At 45.3% G+C, this 13,049-nt stretch overlaps 1 protein-coding gene across 1 annotated transcript in view; it reads right to left on the bottom strand.

Annotated features, from left to right (window-relative positions):
• Positions 1-13,049, bottom strand: part of LOC139057808 (uncharacterized) — a 30,118-nt gene that overhangs the window by 2,117 nt on the left and 14,952 nt on the right. The window contains exons 6-7 of the mRNA XM_070536558.1: positions 12,966-13,028; positions 6,211-6,463 (exon numbers count right to left, since the gene is read on the bottom strand). Coding sequence (XP_070392659.1) covers positions 6,211-6,463; positions 12,966-13,028 — 316 coding nt within the window. The remainder of the gene's footprint in view (positions 1-6,210; positions 6,464-12,965; positions 13,029-13,049) is intronic.

Raw genomic sequence — 13,049 nt, 5'->3', positions numbered from 1 at the left:
GTGGTCGTGACGCTTAACTCTATTGCCACCGACGGCGTCAGGAATATCGGCTAAAACTTGTTTCTGACACGAAATAACTCATAAAGTGACCTCGAAAGTGTGCATGTTATTAAAACGCTGCGCGATATAGTAAATCGTCGGCGTGATTTCGATTCGCAAGCGGTCAGCGCAGTGCAATCGCTTCTGCGAAGCGGCTCGCCTGGTTAACGTGTTTCCTCATCGCTACCTGTGATCCTGACTGAGTGACCGAACGATCTCCCCAGTGGACTTTCTCTTCTTCTTTTAATCTTTCCGTCCCCTTTTCTCTTTCCCCAGTGTAGGGCAGCCAACCGGGCTCAGTCCTGGTTAACCTCCCTACCTTTCCTTTATCATTTGCTCTCACTCTCTCTCTCTCTCATCGCTACCAACGACGATGGGAAAACTATTTGTGTTGTCACTTATGAGCGACATAAACGTGCGGACGTTGATTTTGTTGACGAATATAGATGCTTTATTACCAGCTGCGAACAGGTCGCAAGGGTCGTCATCCTCGGATCTGACGGCCAGCGAGGTAGACCTACATATACCGTTTCCCAGCGATCGCCAGCTCGCCGGGCTTGTCAGCGTCGATAAGCGGGAGAAGTGGTCCGAGTTCGTGCGCGCCGCTGGACGCTTAGAAGTGGCTCCCTTGAAGAGCAGCCAGATTTGCTTGTTTCATTTCGAGCGTGCCTCGTATAAACAAAACCCACTGAGCTTAGAGAAGTCCGACTATATTCCGCCAAGACTACGTACCCCCAAGCCTGATGCTGTGGCGACTTTTACTTCGCCTTGTGTTCTGCTCCAGAATATGCTTTCTTCCCAAAGCGCCCGCGACGAATGGCTCATGCTACTTGTACCAGTGCGTACGCATATTGATCGTTGTCGCTAGCCGCATTTTCGAGCCACTGCTTTGTAGTGGATTCAGTCAAATGTGGTTGGCCAAGTCTAATTCGGCGGCGACTGCAGCAAGCAGGAAATGGACGCTGCTGGACGACGAAAACGAGGACGACGGTGATGGCGAGGACATCGCAAAGCACGCGCAGGCGTAGCAGACGAACTAGCAAAGCTGGCGGGCCGGTGAGCGTGGCACGTCACAGTTTTGTGCGATCACGTGTCCAGCTGTGTTTACATTCTTTCTTTGGCCCATCTCGTTGTTCTCTCAAACCGAAACTTGTTCTGGTCGCTACAAACAAGACTCCAAATAATTAGCTGTCGCGCTCTGAAGCCAATGATGTTTCGTGCCGTGGTTACTGGATCATTACCTGCTTATTGCAGCAGAAAACACAAGACCGAAAATGTTTGTGTCAGTACTCCTTTAAGGGCCGCCTTAATAAGTGTCGGAGTATCACCCGAAAAGCTCTCGCTATAAATGTTTCATTCATCTGTCACGCATCATTCAGCTGTCGTGATGATGATGACGATGATGGTAGCGATAGCAAAGTATCAGATACTTACATCAACAGTAGTAAGCATTCGATTACTAAATAAAGGAAATATTATGTAACTCTTGCAGCGGCAAACATGAACAGGTATAACTCGATGACCGTGACCCCTAGCTGTGCAAATGATGGCGGGATAATAGAGAGTTTTAGTTTAGGGGACGCAAGCGGCTTGCGTACGCAAGAACTAGGGGCGACTGTACTGCGCATGCGCAGATGGTTCCGCGCATGCGCAGTACCGTGGCCCCTAGTTCTTGCGTACGCACGCCGCTTGCGTCTCCTAAACTAAAGCTCTCTAATGAAGCGAGCGAACTCTTCTTGCTGCCGCTCGCTTCACGCGCTTGCGAAACTTAAGATTAGGCGACCTCCAACGCTAGGCACGCCGGAAGACAGCGCACATAAAGCCACCGGCCATCTCTGCTCGCCCTCACTGGATCTGACAAACGCCGCAGATGACCTCCGACATACCGTGTGCATGCCGTGCATGCGCTAAGCTGCACGGACAATCATGCGAATTACCCGTCGTGGTTGCTCAGTAGCTATGGGGTTGGGCTGCTGAGCACGAGGCCGCGGGATCGAATCCCAGCCATGGCGGCTGCATTTCGATGGGGCGAAATACGAAAACACCCGTGTACTTAGATTTAGGTGCACGTTAAAGAACCCCAGGTAGTCAAAATTTCCGGAGTCCTCCACGGCGTGCCTCATAATCAGAAAGTGCTTTTGGCATGCAAAACCCCATAATTTAATGAATTTAAATAATCATGCGAATTCACGACCGTGCTAGAAGAGACGCGTGTTATCCTCCTTTGGCACGCACTCTATCACGTGGCTTTGAACATTGGGCGCGCGGAAAAGGGAAAGAGGAAGTGATTGTATAGAGGAAGCGGCACCATTTTCTACGAACCTTTGCAAAGCACGGCTAAGCGCCTTGTGGAAGGCGAGAGGGATATAAAGGGGGGAAAGGGAAAGAGAAAGCGTTCATAAAGTCACTATCCTTCTGGGCTCGCTCTCGCACATTTGCCCTCGCATACGAAGCATGTGGCGCGTTGGCCGATAATTCTTGTCGCGCTTGGGCTTCTTATAGAACATCGCGACGATGGTGACGCTAACGAAAACTTCGCCTGCAGTGTCCAATAACAATAATAATACGGCTGAATATAATGCTGAGGCGCGCATGCGCATGAAGGTCTATAAGCGAGACACTCTAGGCACTCTTGGGCAATCTCGCAGTAACGGAAAATTGGCCCACGTTGGTTTCTTTGACATTAATATAAATTTCTCGTAGGAGCTTACTAGCCAGAATGTCATTGTTATATACAAAACGTTGCTGTCCCAGAGATTGGAAGAACAGCATCTTTCACTTCATGCAAATCTAGCATTTCAGCATTACGCAGGATTTATGAAGTAGCGTCAGGGTGAGCGGTCGCATGCGGCCTCATGGTGTTTGCTTGGCTTCACCTTCTGAAACTAGGCTGGCGTTCCGTTGCTTCACCGGTAAGACTCCCTGCATAATTGACCGTTGTGCGGAGAGCACACGCATTGCATTAGTTTTGTTACCCTGATCTTGCGGCTCATCCCGGCGCCAAAGCCGTGGTGGCGACATTGCAGTGAATAATGTTCAGATGCTATTTGTCCGCCACGAGGACCGAAAACGCAGCTGCAATCATACTATGTCATTGCTGGAACTTTACATCCTACGGATAAGAGTAACAGGATAGCACATCCCGGCGAGAGTTTTGCACGCATTGTATGTAGTAATTCCAAACGGCTGCGCGCGCGCGCTTTGACTTACGGGTACGTTAAAGGGACACTAAAGAAAAAGATAATGTGATCTGTATTGAGAAATTATCATGCTACAATGTACATGTATATATAAAAAAAAGTAACTCTTGTCGTAAAAGAAGGGTTGGCAAGCCAGAATAGATATCAAAGCTTAAGACGGGAAGCGACGCTGCTTTGGAACTTTCCGCTCTGTGCAGCTCCCTGCGACATCATGAATTTCAAAGGGTGTCTGATCGGGCCAAGTGGTGGTTGTTGTGGTTGTTATAATAATAATAATAATAATAATAATAATAATAATAATAATAATAATAATAATAATAATAATAATAATAATAATAATAATAATAATAATAATAATAATAATAATAATAATAATATATTATTATTATTATTATTATTATTATTATTATTATTATTATTATTATTATTATTATTATTATTATTATTATTATTATTATTATTATTATTATGTTCAAGATGGGATGCATTGTATTCTAAAAGAAGTAAAAACAGAACTTAGAAAAATTAAAATTTACAGTCAGCAGCTGACAATGCCTCCCGTATGCGATACAATCCATTTTATTCTATGAATTTCCTTTTCATGATCACGGTTCCCTCTGATTAGTTGACCTAAGTAAACGTACTCCTTCACGGACTCTAGAGGCTGACTGGCGATACTGAACTCCTTTTCCCTTGCCCGGTTAGTCATCATTTCTTTGTCTCCTGCGTATTAATCTTCTACCTCACTCTCACACTCCCTTTGTTACGGTCCTCAATCATTTTTTCTAACTCTTCTGCAGTGTCGCTGAATAGAACAATGTCATCGGCAAACTGAAGGCTGCAGAGATATTTGCCGCCGATCCTTACTCCTAAGCCTTCCCAGTTTGATAGCTTGAATACTTCTTCCAAGCACGCAGTGAATAGCGTTGGAGAGATTGTGTCTCCTTGTCTGACCCCTTTCTTTGTAGGTACCTTCCTACTTTTCTTGTGTAGAATTAAGGCAGCTGTGGAATCTCTGTAGATATTTTCCAAGGTGTTTACGTCAGCGGCCTGTACTTCTTGATTACATAATGCCTCTATGACTGCCGGTATCTCTACTTAATCAAATACCTTTTCGTAATCTATGGAAACCATATAGAGAGGCGTATTGTACTCTGTGGATTTCTTGATAACCTGATTGATGACGTGGATGGGCTCCGTTGTAGAGTATCCCTTCCTGAAGCAAGCCTGTTTCCTTGGTTGACTAAAGTCCAGTATTGCCCTTATTCTATTGTAAGTTATCTAGGTGAATATTTTACATAATGCTGAGAGTAAGCTAATGGGCCCATAATGTTTCAATTCTTTAACGTCTGCCTTCTTGTGGATTAGTATGTCTGCGTTCTTCCAGTTTTCTGGGACTCTTGCAGTCGATATACACTTCGTATAAAGAGCCGTCAGGTTTCCGAGCATTATGTCTCCTCCATCTTTGATTAAATTGACTGTTATTCAATCTTCTCCTGCCGCTCTTCCTCGTTTTATGTCAAGCAAAGCCCTTCTGACTTCACCGCTAGTTATAAGAGGAGTTCCTGTATCCTGTTCATTACTGTTTCTATTTGAGGTATCCAGACTCCTCTGGGTACTGTATATACAGGTCGGTAAAGTATTATTCCGCTGCTTTTACTATACCTTCGAGATTCCAGATGATGAGCATATAACGGTTTCCAGCAAGTACGGATGCGAGCACAAGTAATTAAAAACGGACAGGACGACGCTGGACAACGCTTCAGTTGTAAGTCCAGCGTTGTCCAGTCCGTTTCTACTTACTTGTGCTCGCGTCCGTACTTGCTGGAAACTGTTATATGTTCACCATGCACCAACTGGCCCAGCAAGCTACTCTACTAAATTCCAGATGATATTACCCTGCTTATCTTTCAGTACACACATCTTGGGTTGTCCAATGCCAAGTTTCTTTCTCACTGACTTCAGGCTACGTCCATTTTTTTTACGCCTTCTTCAGTCTTTTTCGTCGGTATAGTTTCGAATATCACTTATTTTCGCCTTGTTGATCAGTTTTGACAGGTCTGCGAATTCTATCCTATCTCTTGAGTTGGACACTTTCATTCTTTGTCGTTTCGTTATTGGGTATTTTGTTACTTGGGAGAGCTTGACTACCGGTTGCTTTAGTGCCTTGCCTACCACTTGAACTGCTTCCTTTGAAGCCAGACTAGTTACGGTGTCATTCATTACCTCTATGTCATCTTCATCTCTTTGTTCTAAGGCTGCATATTTGTTTGCAAGTACCAGCCTGAATTTGTCTGCTTTTACCCTTACTGCCTCTGGGTTGACCTGTTTCTTCTCGACCAGTTTTACTCTTTCTCTCTTGAAATCGGGTTGAATTCTAGCCCTCACGAAACTATGATCATTGCACTTTACCCTACCTATCACTTCTACATCCTGCACTATGCTGGGATCGGCAGAAAGATAATATATCATAAAAACTGATTGTGTTTATTTTTAGCGTTCCTTTAAGAATCGAATAATGTCAAAATAATAGGGAACCTCCCCAACATGGCATTTCTTATATCCAGAGTGTTTTGGTATTGTCAATCAATCAATCAATCAATCAATCAATCAATCAATCAATCAATCAATCAATCAATCAATCAATCAATCAATCGAATAATTAATCAACCAGTCAATCAGTCGAATAATTTATTTATTTATTTATTTATTTATTTATTTATTTATTTATTTATTTATTTATTTATTTATTTATTGTCAGTCAGTCAGTCAGTCAGTCAGTCAGTCATAGTCAATGTCTGTTCGTCTGCCCGTTCAACGTATTCCCCCAAATGCGAAGGATGTCGTTCAAAACCAATAAACGGGTGTCCAACCGGACCACCTCTGTGTTTTCCAAATAGTTTAATAGAGCAACAGCAGTTGAGTTTTAGAGTACGCTTCCCCTTGAAGACCCCTATAGCCGGCATCTCACCTGTGGACGCCTCTCCGTGGGTCTTGGGGGTGCATTGAGCGGTTGCCGCTCTGCCCGCCAGGGGTAGAAGTCGGCAGCACCGTCACGTCGGTGACAGCGGTGACTCGCTCCTCGGTGACCACGTTTTTCTTGAGACCACACAGTTCACCTTGGACCTCGTAGTCCGGTCCGCAGACGCAATGGCCGCCGACGCACAGCAGCCCGATGCCCCGACATGGGTTGTGGACGCCGCAATTGGTGTTCAGGTACTCGGCTGAAAAGCCGCATCAAATGCGGTGGCTCATTAATTATCTTATTTACTTCATTACCCTCCGGGCGGGAAGACATTACAGTGGGGAGTGCATTCGATAAAGGGTAGACTTTATTAGGTGTCGATTGAGAAAGGCTACCCGACGTCACGTCGCACTTACAACAGCTGCTTAAATGTTCCAGTTTCTTTGGGGGGGGCGGGGGGGGGCAAATTCAGGTTATTTACAGCCTAAATTTACCGGAACCATTTGCTAAAAAGGGGAGAAAATGAAAAAAAGGGGGAAGGCATAAAAGCACCCACCACTTAATTTCGCCTTTTTTCATTAAGCTGTTTCATAAGAAGCGGGAGCTTTTATTTCTCGTCAAACGGGGCTTCGACGGCACTACTTTACAGCGGCGATCTGCCGTGTCGCCTCACATATCGTCACAGCAGGTAACGGCGCCCTCTACCTCGCGCTGACCGGAAAAGCTCCCTGCATGCGCACGTGTGCCCGTATGCGTCTAGAACTCGTGGCAAAGGAAAAGGAAAGAAAACGCGGCCCTGTGCGTAGACACATTACACTCACATTTATCGCACGAAAAATTTACGCAAACCTGCGACGGCTTCACGATGACCTCTTAGTGATTGAGTAACTGACAGTTCTCTCTATACGAACTGTCTATCGACTTCACAGGTCCCTAGAGAACTGGAATAATTCAAACTTAATACTAACCCGCGAAAAGGAAGACGTTAAAGAATTTAAAATTTAGAGGCCTGTTAGCTTACTCCCACCACTATATAATATATTCCCCAAGATAATCTAGAATAGAATGAGGGCAACACTGGACTTTAGTCAACCAAGGGAACAGGCCGGCTTTAGGAAGGGATACTCTACAATTGATCCCATGTCATTATTCAAGTAATGGAGAAATCCGAAGAGACCACTCAGTCTCTAAATATGGCTGTCATAGATTACGAAAAGGCATTTGATTCACTAGAGATACCAGCAGCCTATAGAGGCAATACGTAATCAAGGAGTACAGGCCGCTTATGTAAATATATTGTAAAAAAATCTACAGAGATTCCACAGCTACCTTAATTCTCCACAGGAAAAGTAAGAAGATACATATACAGAAAATGGTCACACAGGGAGATACAATCTCTCCAATGTTATTCGTTGCGTGCTTGGAAGAAGTATTCAAGCTATTAAACTTGGGCAGCTTAGGAGTAAGGATCGACGGCGAATATCTCAGCAACCTTCGGTTTGCATATGACATTGTCCTGTTCAGCAACACCGGAGATGAGTTACAACAAATGAGTGAGGACCTTAACAGCGAGAGTGTAAGAGTGGGATTGAAAATTATCATGCAGAAGACAAATATAGTGATGGTTAGCCGGGCAAGGGAGCAAGAGTTCAGGATCACCAGTGAGCCTCTAGTGTGTGTGAAGGAGTAAGTTTATATAGGTCAATTACTCACAGGAAATTTACAAAGAATAAAAATGTGTTGGAGCGCATCCGGCAGACATTGTAAGCTCCTGACTGGAAGCTTACCATTATCATTGAAAAGAAACGTGCACAATCAATGCATTCTACCGTAGCTTGAGAACATATTAACGATCGCGCAAAGAGCGATGGAACGAAGAATGCTGGGCATAACATTAAGAGACAGAAAGAGAGCAGTTTGGATCAGACAGCAAATGGGTATAGCCGATATTATAATTGACATTAAGATAAAGAATAAAGCCCGGCTGGGCATGTAATGCCTAGGTTATATAATCGGTGGACCATTAGGGTTACCAATGGTGCCAATGGGTGCCAATGGGGAATGGGCGCCAAGAGTAAGGAAGCGCAGTCGAGGACGGCAGAAGACTAGGTGGGGCGATAAAATTAGGAAATTCGTGGGCGCTAGTTGCAATTGGTTGCCGCACGACAAAGGTAATTGGAGATCGTAAGGTGCAGCCTTCGTCCTGCCCTGGACATAAAATGAAGATGATGATGATGGTGGTGATGATGATGATGCTGATGATGATCATCAAAATAACGTCGGAGTATTGACGGAAGCCCGTCTGGTCGGGAGGCATCATGTTAAAAGGTAAAAAGGAAGGACACCGACCAATAAAAGAATACAAAAATACCTTTCGGCTTCCCCGACGGGAGCTTTCTTCACAATATCTTTGACTGTGACTGGACACTCTGAACACGGGTCCCGTGATGGTGCCAGGAACGTATATTTTGTATGCTTTTAATGGTTGGTGTCCTTGTTACGTTTGATCAGGGATGAAAATGCGTGAGAACTGCCAGACCAATGTGCCTCTCCACCAAACGGGGCGGCTGATCTTGTTCCAAGCCAAACGTCGTCTTAGCTCAGCTGGAACCAGTAAAAGACCCTTTAAAAGCTATCACTGTTAAATGTGAACTGGGCTCTCTTTTCTGCAATAAGGCGTTTTTTTAAAAGAAGGTGACTTCTCGTCTTCCGTCTGGTGCAGCTATCAGGACCTTGGGTCCCTGCGTGCGCTAACATTGCCTGACAATTTGCTCACGTAGAGCGTTCGAAAGCACTCCGTATCTGGGCATAGCACGATGACAGCAGCGTCCAAGAGCATCGTGGAGTCGTCGTACTTTCTGTTGTTTTCACACCAATTTTTTTACTTCATATTTAATACTGGCTACGTTCACACCTGTCATAAGTGCCGCGACTACACCAATGCTCTTATGTCGAAAAATAAAATAAATTTCGTGAGAGTAGCAAAGCAAAAGGCTTCGAGGAGTGCGCATGCCTTATAGCTCGCAAACCTGCAAAAGAAAGTACTAAATGAGTTCCTCAATGATTAACGCACTTGAAAGGTTCAGGTTGTAGACTTCATACCCGCTGAGCTCGAGCAATATACGAAAACCAAGAAGACGTGACGTGCGCCGATGATGATATTTACAGATGAGAAATAATTATGTGCCTCCCTAGAGGTATCGCTAGGCATGTTTCACAGGTCATTATGGCTACTCGTTAGCCTCAGTGGTCACTCGTTTGTTCATTTGTCCCGCATTTTCTGACAGTTTGTCGGTAGTCAGCGCTGTTCGCCGTTCGTACTGTTATTTCCGGCTCGGTGTTGAGTTATGCAGTTTGTATTTCGTGCAGCGCGCTGTGAAGGTGGGGATGACTTTGTGTTAATGTGCACGTGCTCTGCAACAAAGTTTTCTACAAAACCTACAAGTGGGAACTGTGGCGCTACAGTAGTTCAGCTACCATGGGAATGATGGATAGTAGGCGGACTCGTTGAACCACTCGAAACATGTTCCCGACTGCGGTACCATGAACGCAAACCATGTTCGATGACGGCACCGCTACGACACCAAATACCTCCGCTGCGTGTGTGCTATGCGGAAAAGCCGGACTCTGCGAGACACAAGAGCAATGCGGAGAAAGCAACAGGGGACGCGAGAGAATAGAGCGTCGCCACATCACCGCCGTGGATGGAGGTCCACAATGACCGGTGGTCAACGAGAACTGCACTTCACGGCGTGCGCGCGCAGCCGTATCCCGTTTTAAAAAGAAAGTGTTCTCGCGCGTACGCACGAAGAAAGGAAGAAAGTTCGCGTGTACGTATACATCATGGAAATGACGTCTCTAAAAGAGCAGCTCCTCGCCATATGACGCTACTTTGCCATTCTCCGAGCTCTGTGCTGTAACGGTCTGGATTAACGACGCTGTTTTGCCAGTTTCACCACATGAATTCTCTTCTGCACCGGAATCACCTATGATACCTGGTTCCCGCCTGCTGCTTTGCTTACTATAGCACCAAATAACAATTGTGCTGCGTTAAGTGCCGCATAAAGGCAGTGCCATCGACGGATTAATCTTATAAAACTGACCGCGTTGCACCAGCGAGAGACATGTCAGCGGGAAGCACAACGCACTCGCGCACACCAAGCGTGAAACTGAGTGCATCGCCAGTTACGGGGCTGCCAAAAACACTATCGAGTCGGACCAAAGCGCTCTTAACTTCGGCGGAGCCACTCAGCAAAAGATCGGTAGTTTGAACTTGCGGTCCACTACGGCGAAATGTTTGTTCCACGATTGTGGCCGTCTGCTATCGTCCACATCTACGACTATATAGTCTACATATCTACAGTCTACTACACTGTCTACATATCGAAGCCAAGTGGCTGTTAGCTTACCGAATACATGGACAATTTACGCAATCTGCATCTCGTGACCAACACCAAGGTCTGCACGAAAGATTCAAAGGCATATGTGTTGATGCCATCTTTGCGCGGTCACCATCATCTGTATCCAGGTGGTGCATCGATTACTTCAGCTACCACAAAGGGTTGATGATGGTCGTCAAAGTTAGTTGTCGGGAAGGGGGTGGGGAGATGTGACACTAGGCGTCGACGTTGGTGCAACCACGTTGAAGGCTGACATGTCCCGGCCCAATAGCAATAGACACTGTGCAAATTGATGGCGTCGTATTTCTTGAGTTGAAACAAAGCTCCAACTACTTTTATTAAGAAACATTGCACATTGGGGTTATTACCAATTGCTATGAAAGAGGGATCAACATTTTTTTTTTCGACACTTACGCGTGCAGCAGACGAGGGAGACTAACCTGATGAAGCTACGAAAACTGTTAACAGTGCAATTAGGCCGCGGTTCGTTCTAAAATTCTGGCTACGGGACGTTTAAGCGGTCCTACTTGTTTTTCCTCGTGTTTACGTGCGGCTCCCCAGGAGTCGTAAATGGAGCGAACGCTTCTCCCCTATGAGCCGGTGGAATTCTCGACTACTCTTTCCAAGGACATGCTAACCTTCGCAGTATTACTCTCTCTATTTTTTTGCCTTTGTTTTTACGAATTGTATCGATAAACATGTTGTAGTTGCGATCGGTAAGCTAGAAAAGAGTTGGTCAACTCCAACGATCCGCAATGCTTTAGTCCGCGCTGCGGCCTAGAGAGTTTGCAACGCACGCACTTGCCTATGTGCTTGCCTGGATTTCGCCACGCCGCATCGCTCATTTTTTTTTTTTTTTTCAGTACGCGAAGGCGCACGAAAGAGCTACTCCGCGAAAGTGCACCCGCTTCATTCGGTATGTCTGGTGCGTACCGATGCAGCTGATCGGGAAGGCTAGTACATGTATCCTCTCACGAAAGGCGTCATGTGAGCAGAATGACAGCCGAAACAAGAAAGAAAAACAGGAAGATAATGGCACGAACAGACGCAAGACAGCGCAAGCGTAGACAGGCTGAACGTATTCGCTGCTAGCCGAAAGAGTAGCCTGTGGTCATGGTTGGTGGGATGTGCTTAAACAGGACATTTTTGTTATTAACGGCATAGCTTTAGCAAAACATTTTTGAAACGTAGGCGAAAAAATTGCGCAGCATTTTATAGTCACTAAAAACGGCAAAGAGCTCATCTAGTCGCCTTGTCCCATGCAGGCTGTGTTCTCTTTGTACACAAACTAAATGAATTCAAGATTTTCCATTTTATTTCTCGCTTTTTATCAGGACATGGAAACGATAGTTCTGTGTAGAAAGGGAGCGAAAATGGAGAAAAATAGCAAATGTGATTGTACGGCGCAAAATAATATTGCATATTTCGTGTAGTTATTACCACAGAATTCATACACATTAAAGTATAACAAGAAAACAATATGTATGCTAACGCTGTAAGTAACGTAAAAAAATGAGTTCACGTTATTGGTCGACACTCTGTGGAAGCGCACATATGTCACACTTTGTTCTGACTATAAATGTTTAGAGTTTTTCTATACGGTCAGACTAACAGACTAGAGCTCGGGGAGCTCACCAAGTTCCCATCTTACGAAATTAGGGCGACTTGACGCCATCACTAGATATTCTGACTTCGTGATCGCGGCTGATACTGAGGAGGCCTTGCCGTTTGAGCATAAAATATTTTTCTTTTCATGCTCACAGTAGTTTCAGGGCAATGCTCTCCCGTCCAGCCTGACCTACTCCGTTTTGCAATTATTGGCACAAGCACCCCGCGCGAATTCTACGTCCTGCTTAATTGACGCTCTCATTAGTCGCGCCCGGTAATTAGCTGCATAAGAACACAGGACCAGTTGCCCAAAGAAAAAAAGAACGATGAAGGTACGGGTCTCAAACCGCTGTTCAACCATTTCCAAGCAGGAAATCAGGTCATTTGCGCACCTTCCACTCAGCCGTCTCCTTCTTGAGCTTCAAGTTTACTCGCACAACAGCTCGATGACATCTAAACACTACGTAGGGTTGCATTTAGACGAAGGTGACAGGTCAGAATCTCAACTAACGTCAATTGGCGCTACTAATTCATTTTGTTTGATTTACACGTAGTAATAAGAAAAAAGTTGGATACGAAAATTAACGACGTCCCACCACTATACCACGTTGATCATACCACACTGCGCGAGTCAAAGCCTTGAAGGCTGTCAAGTTATTGTAAGTTTACTTCGTACGCTACATAGAATAACAAGAACGTTAAAGTGCTGTAACAGCGTAACCATCGAATGAGAGTCTAACAAGTTGTACTAACGCAGCCGGTGGTTCCTCGCTCCTCGGATATCTTTCAAGGGCCGTTCTTCCGACTTCTGAGATCCTGCAAGCGGCACGCGGTAAT

The sequence above is a fragment of the Dermacentor albipictus genome, chromosome 3 (assembly GCF_038994185.2).
Source record: "Dermacentor albipictus isolate Rhodes 1998 colony chromosome 3, USDA_Dalb.pri_finalv2, whole genome shotgun sequence".
Taxonomy (NCBI): Eukaryota; Metazoa; Arthropoda; class Arachnida; order Ixodida; family Ixodidae; genus Dermacentor; species Dermacentor albipictus.
Note: the sequence above shows the minus strand (reverse complement) of the source record. Positions and strands in the feature narration are given on the sequence as shown.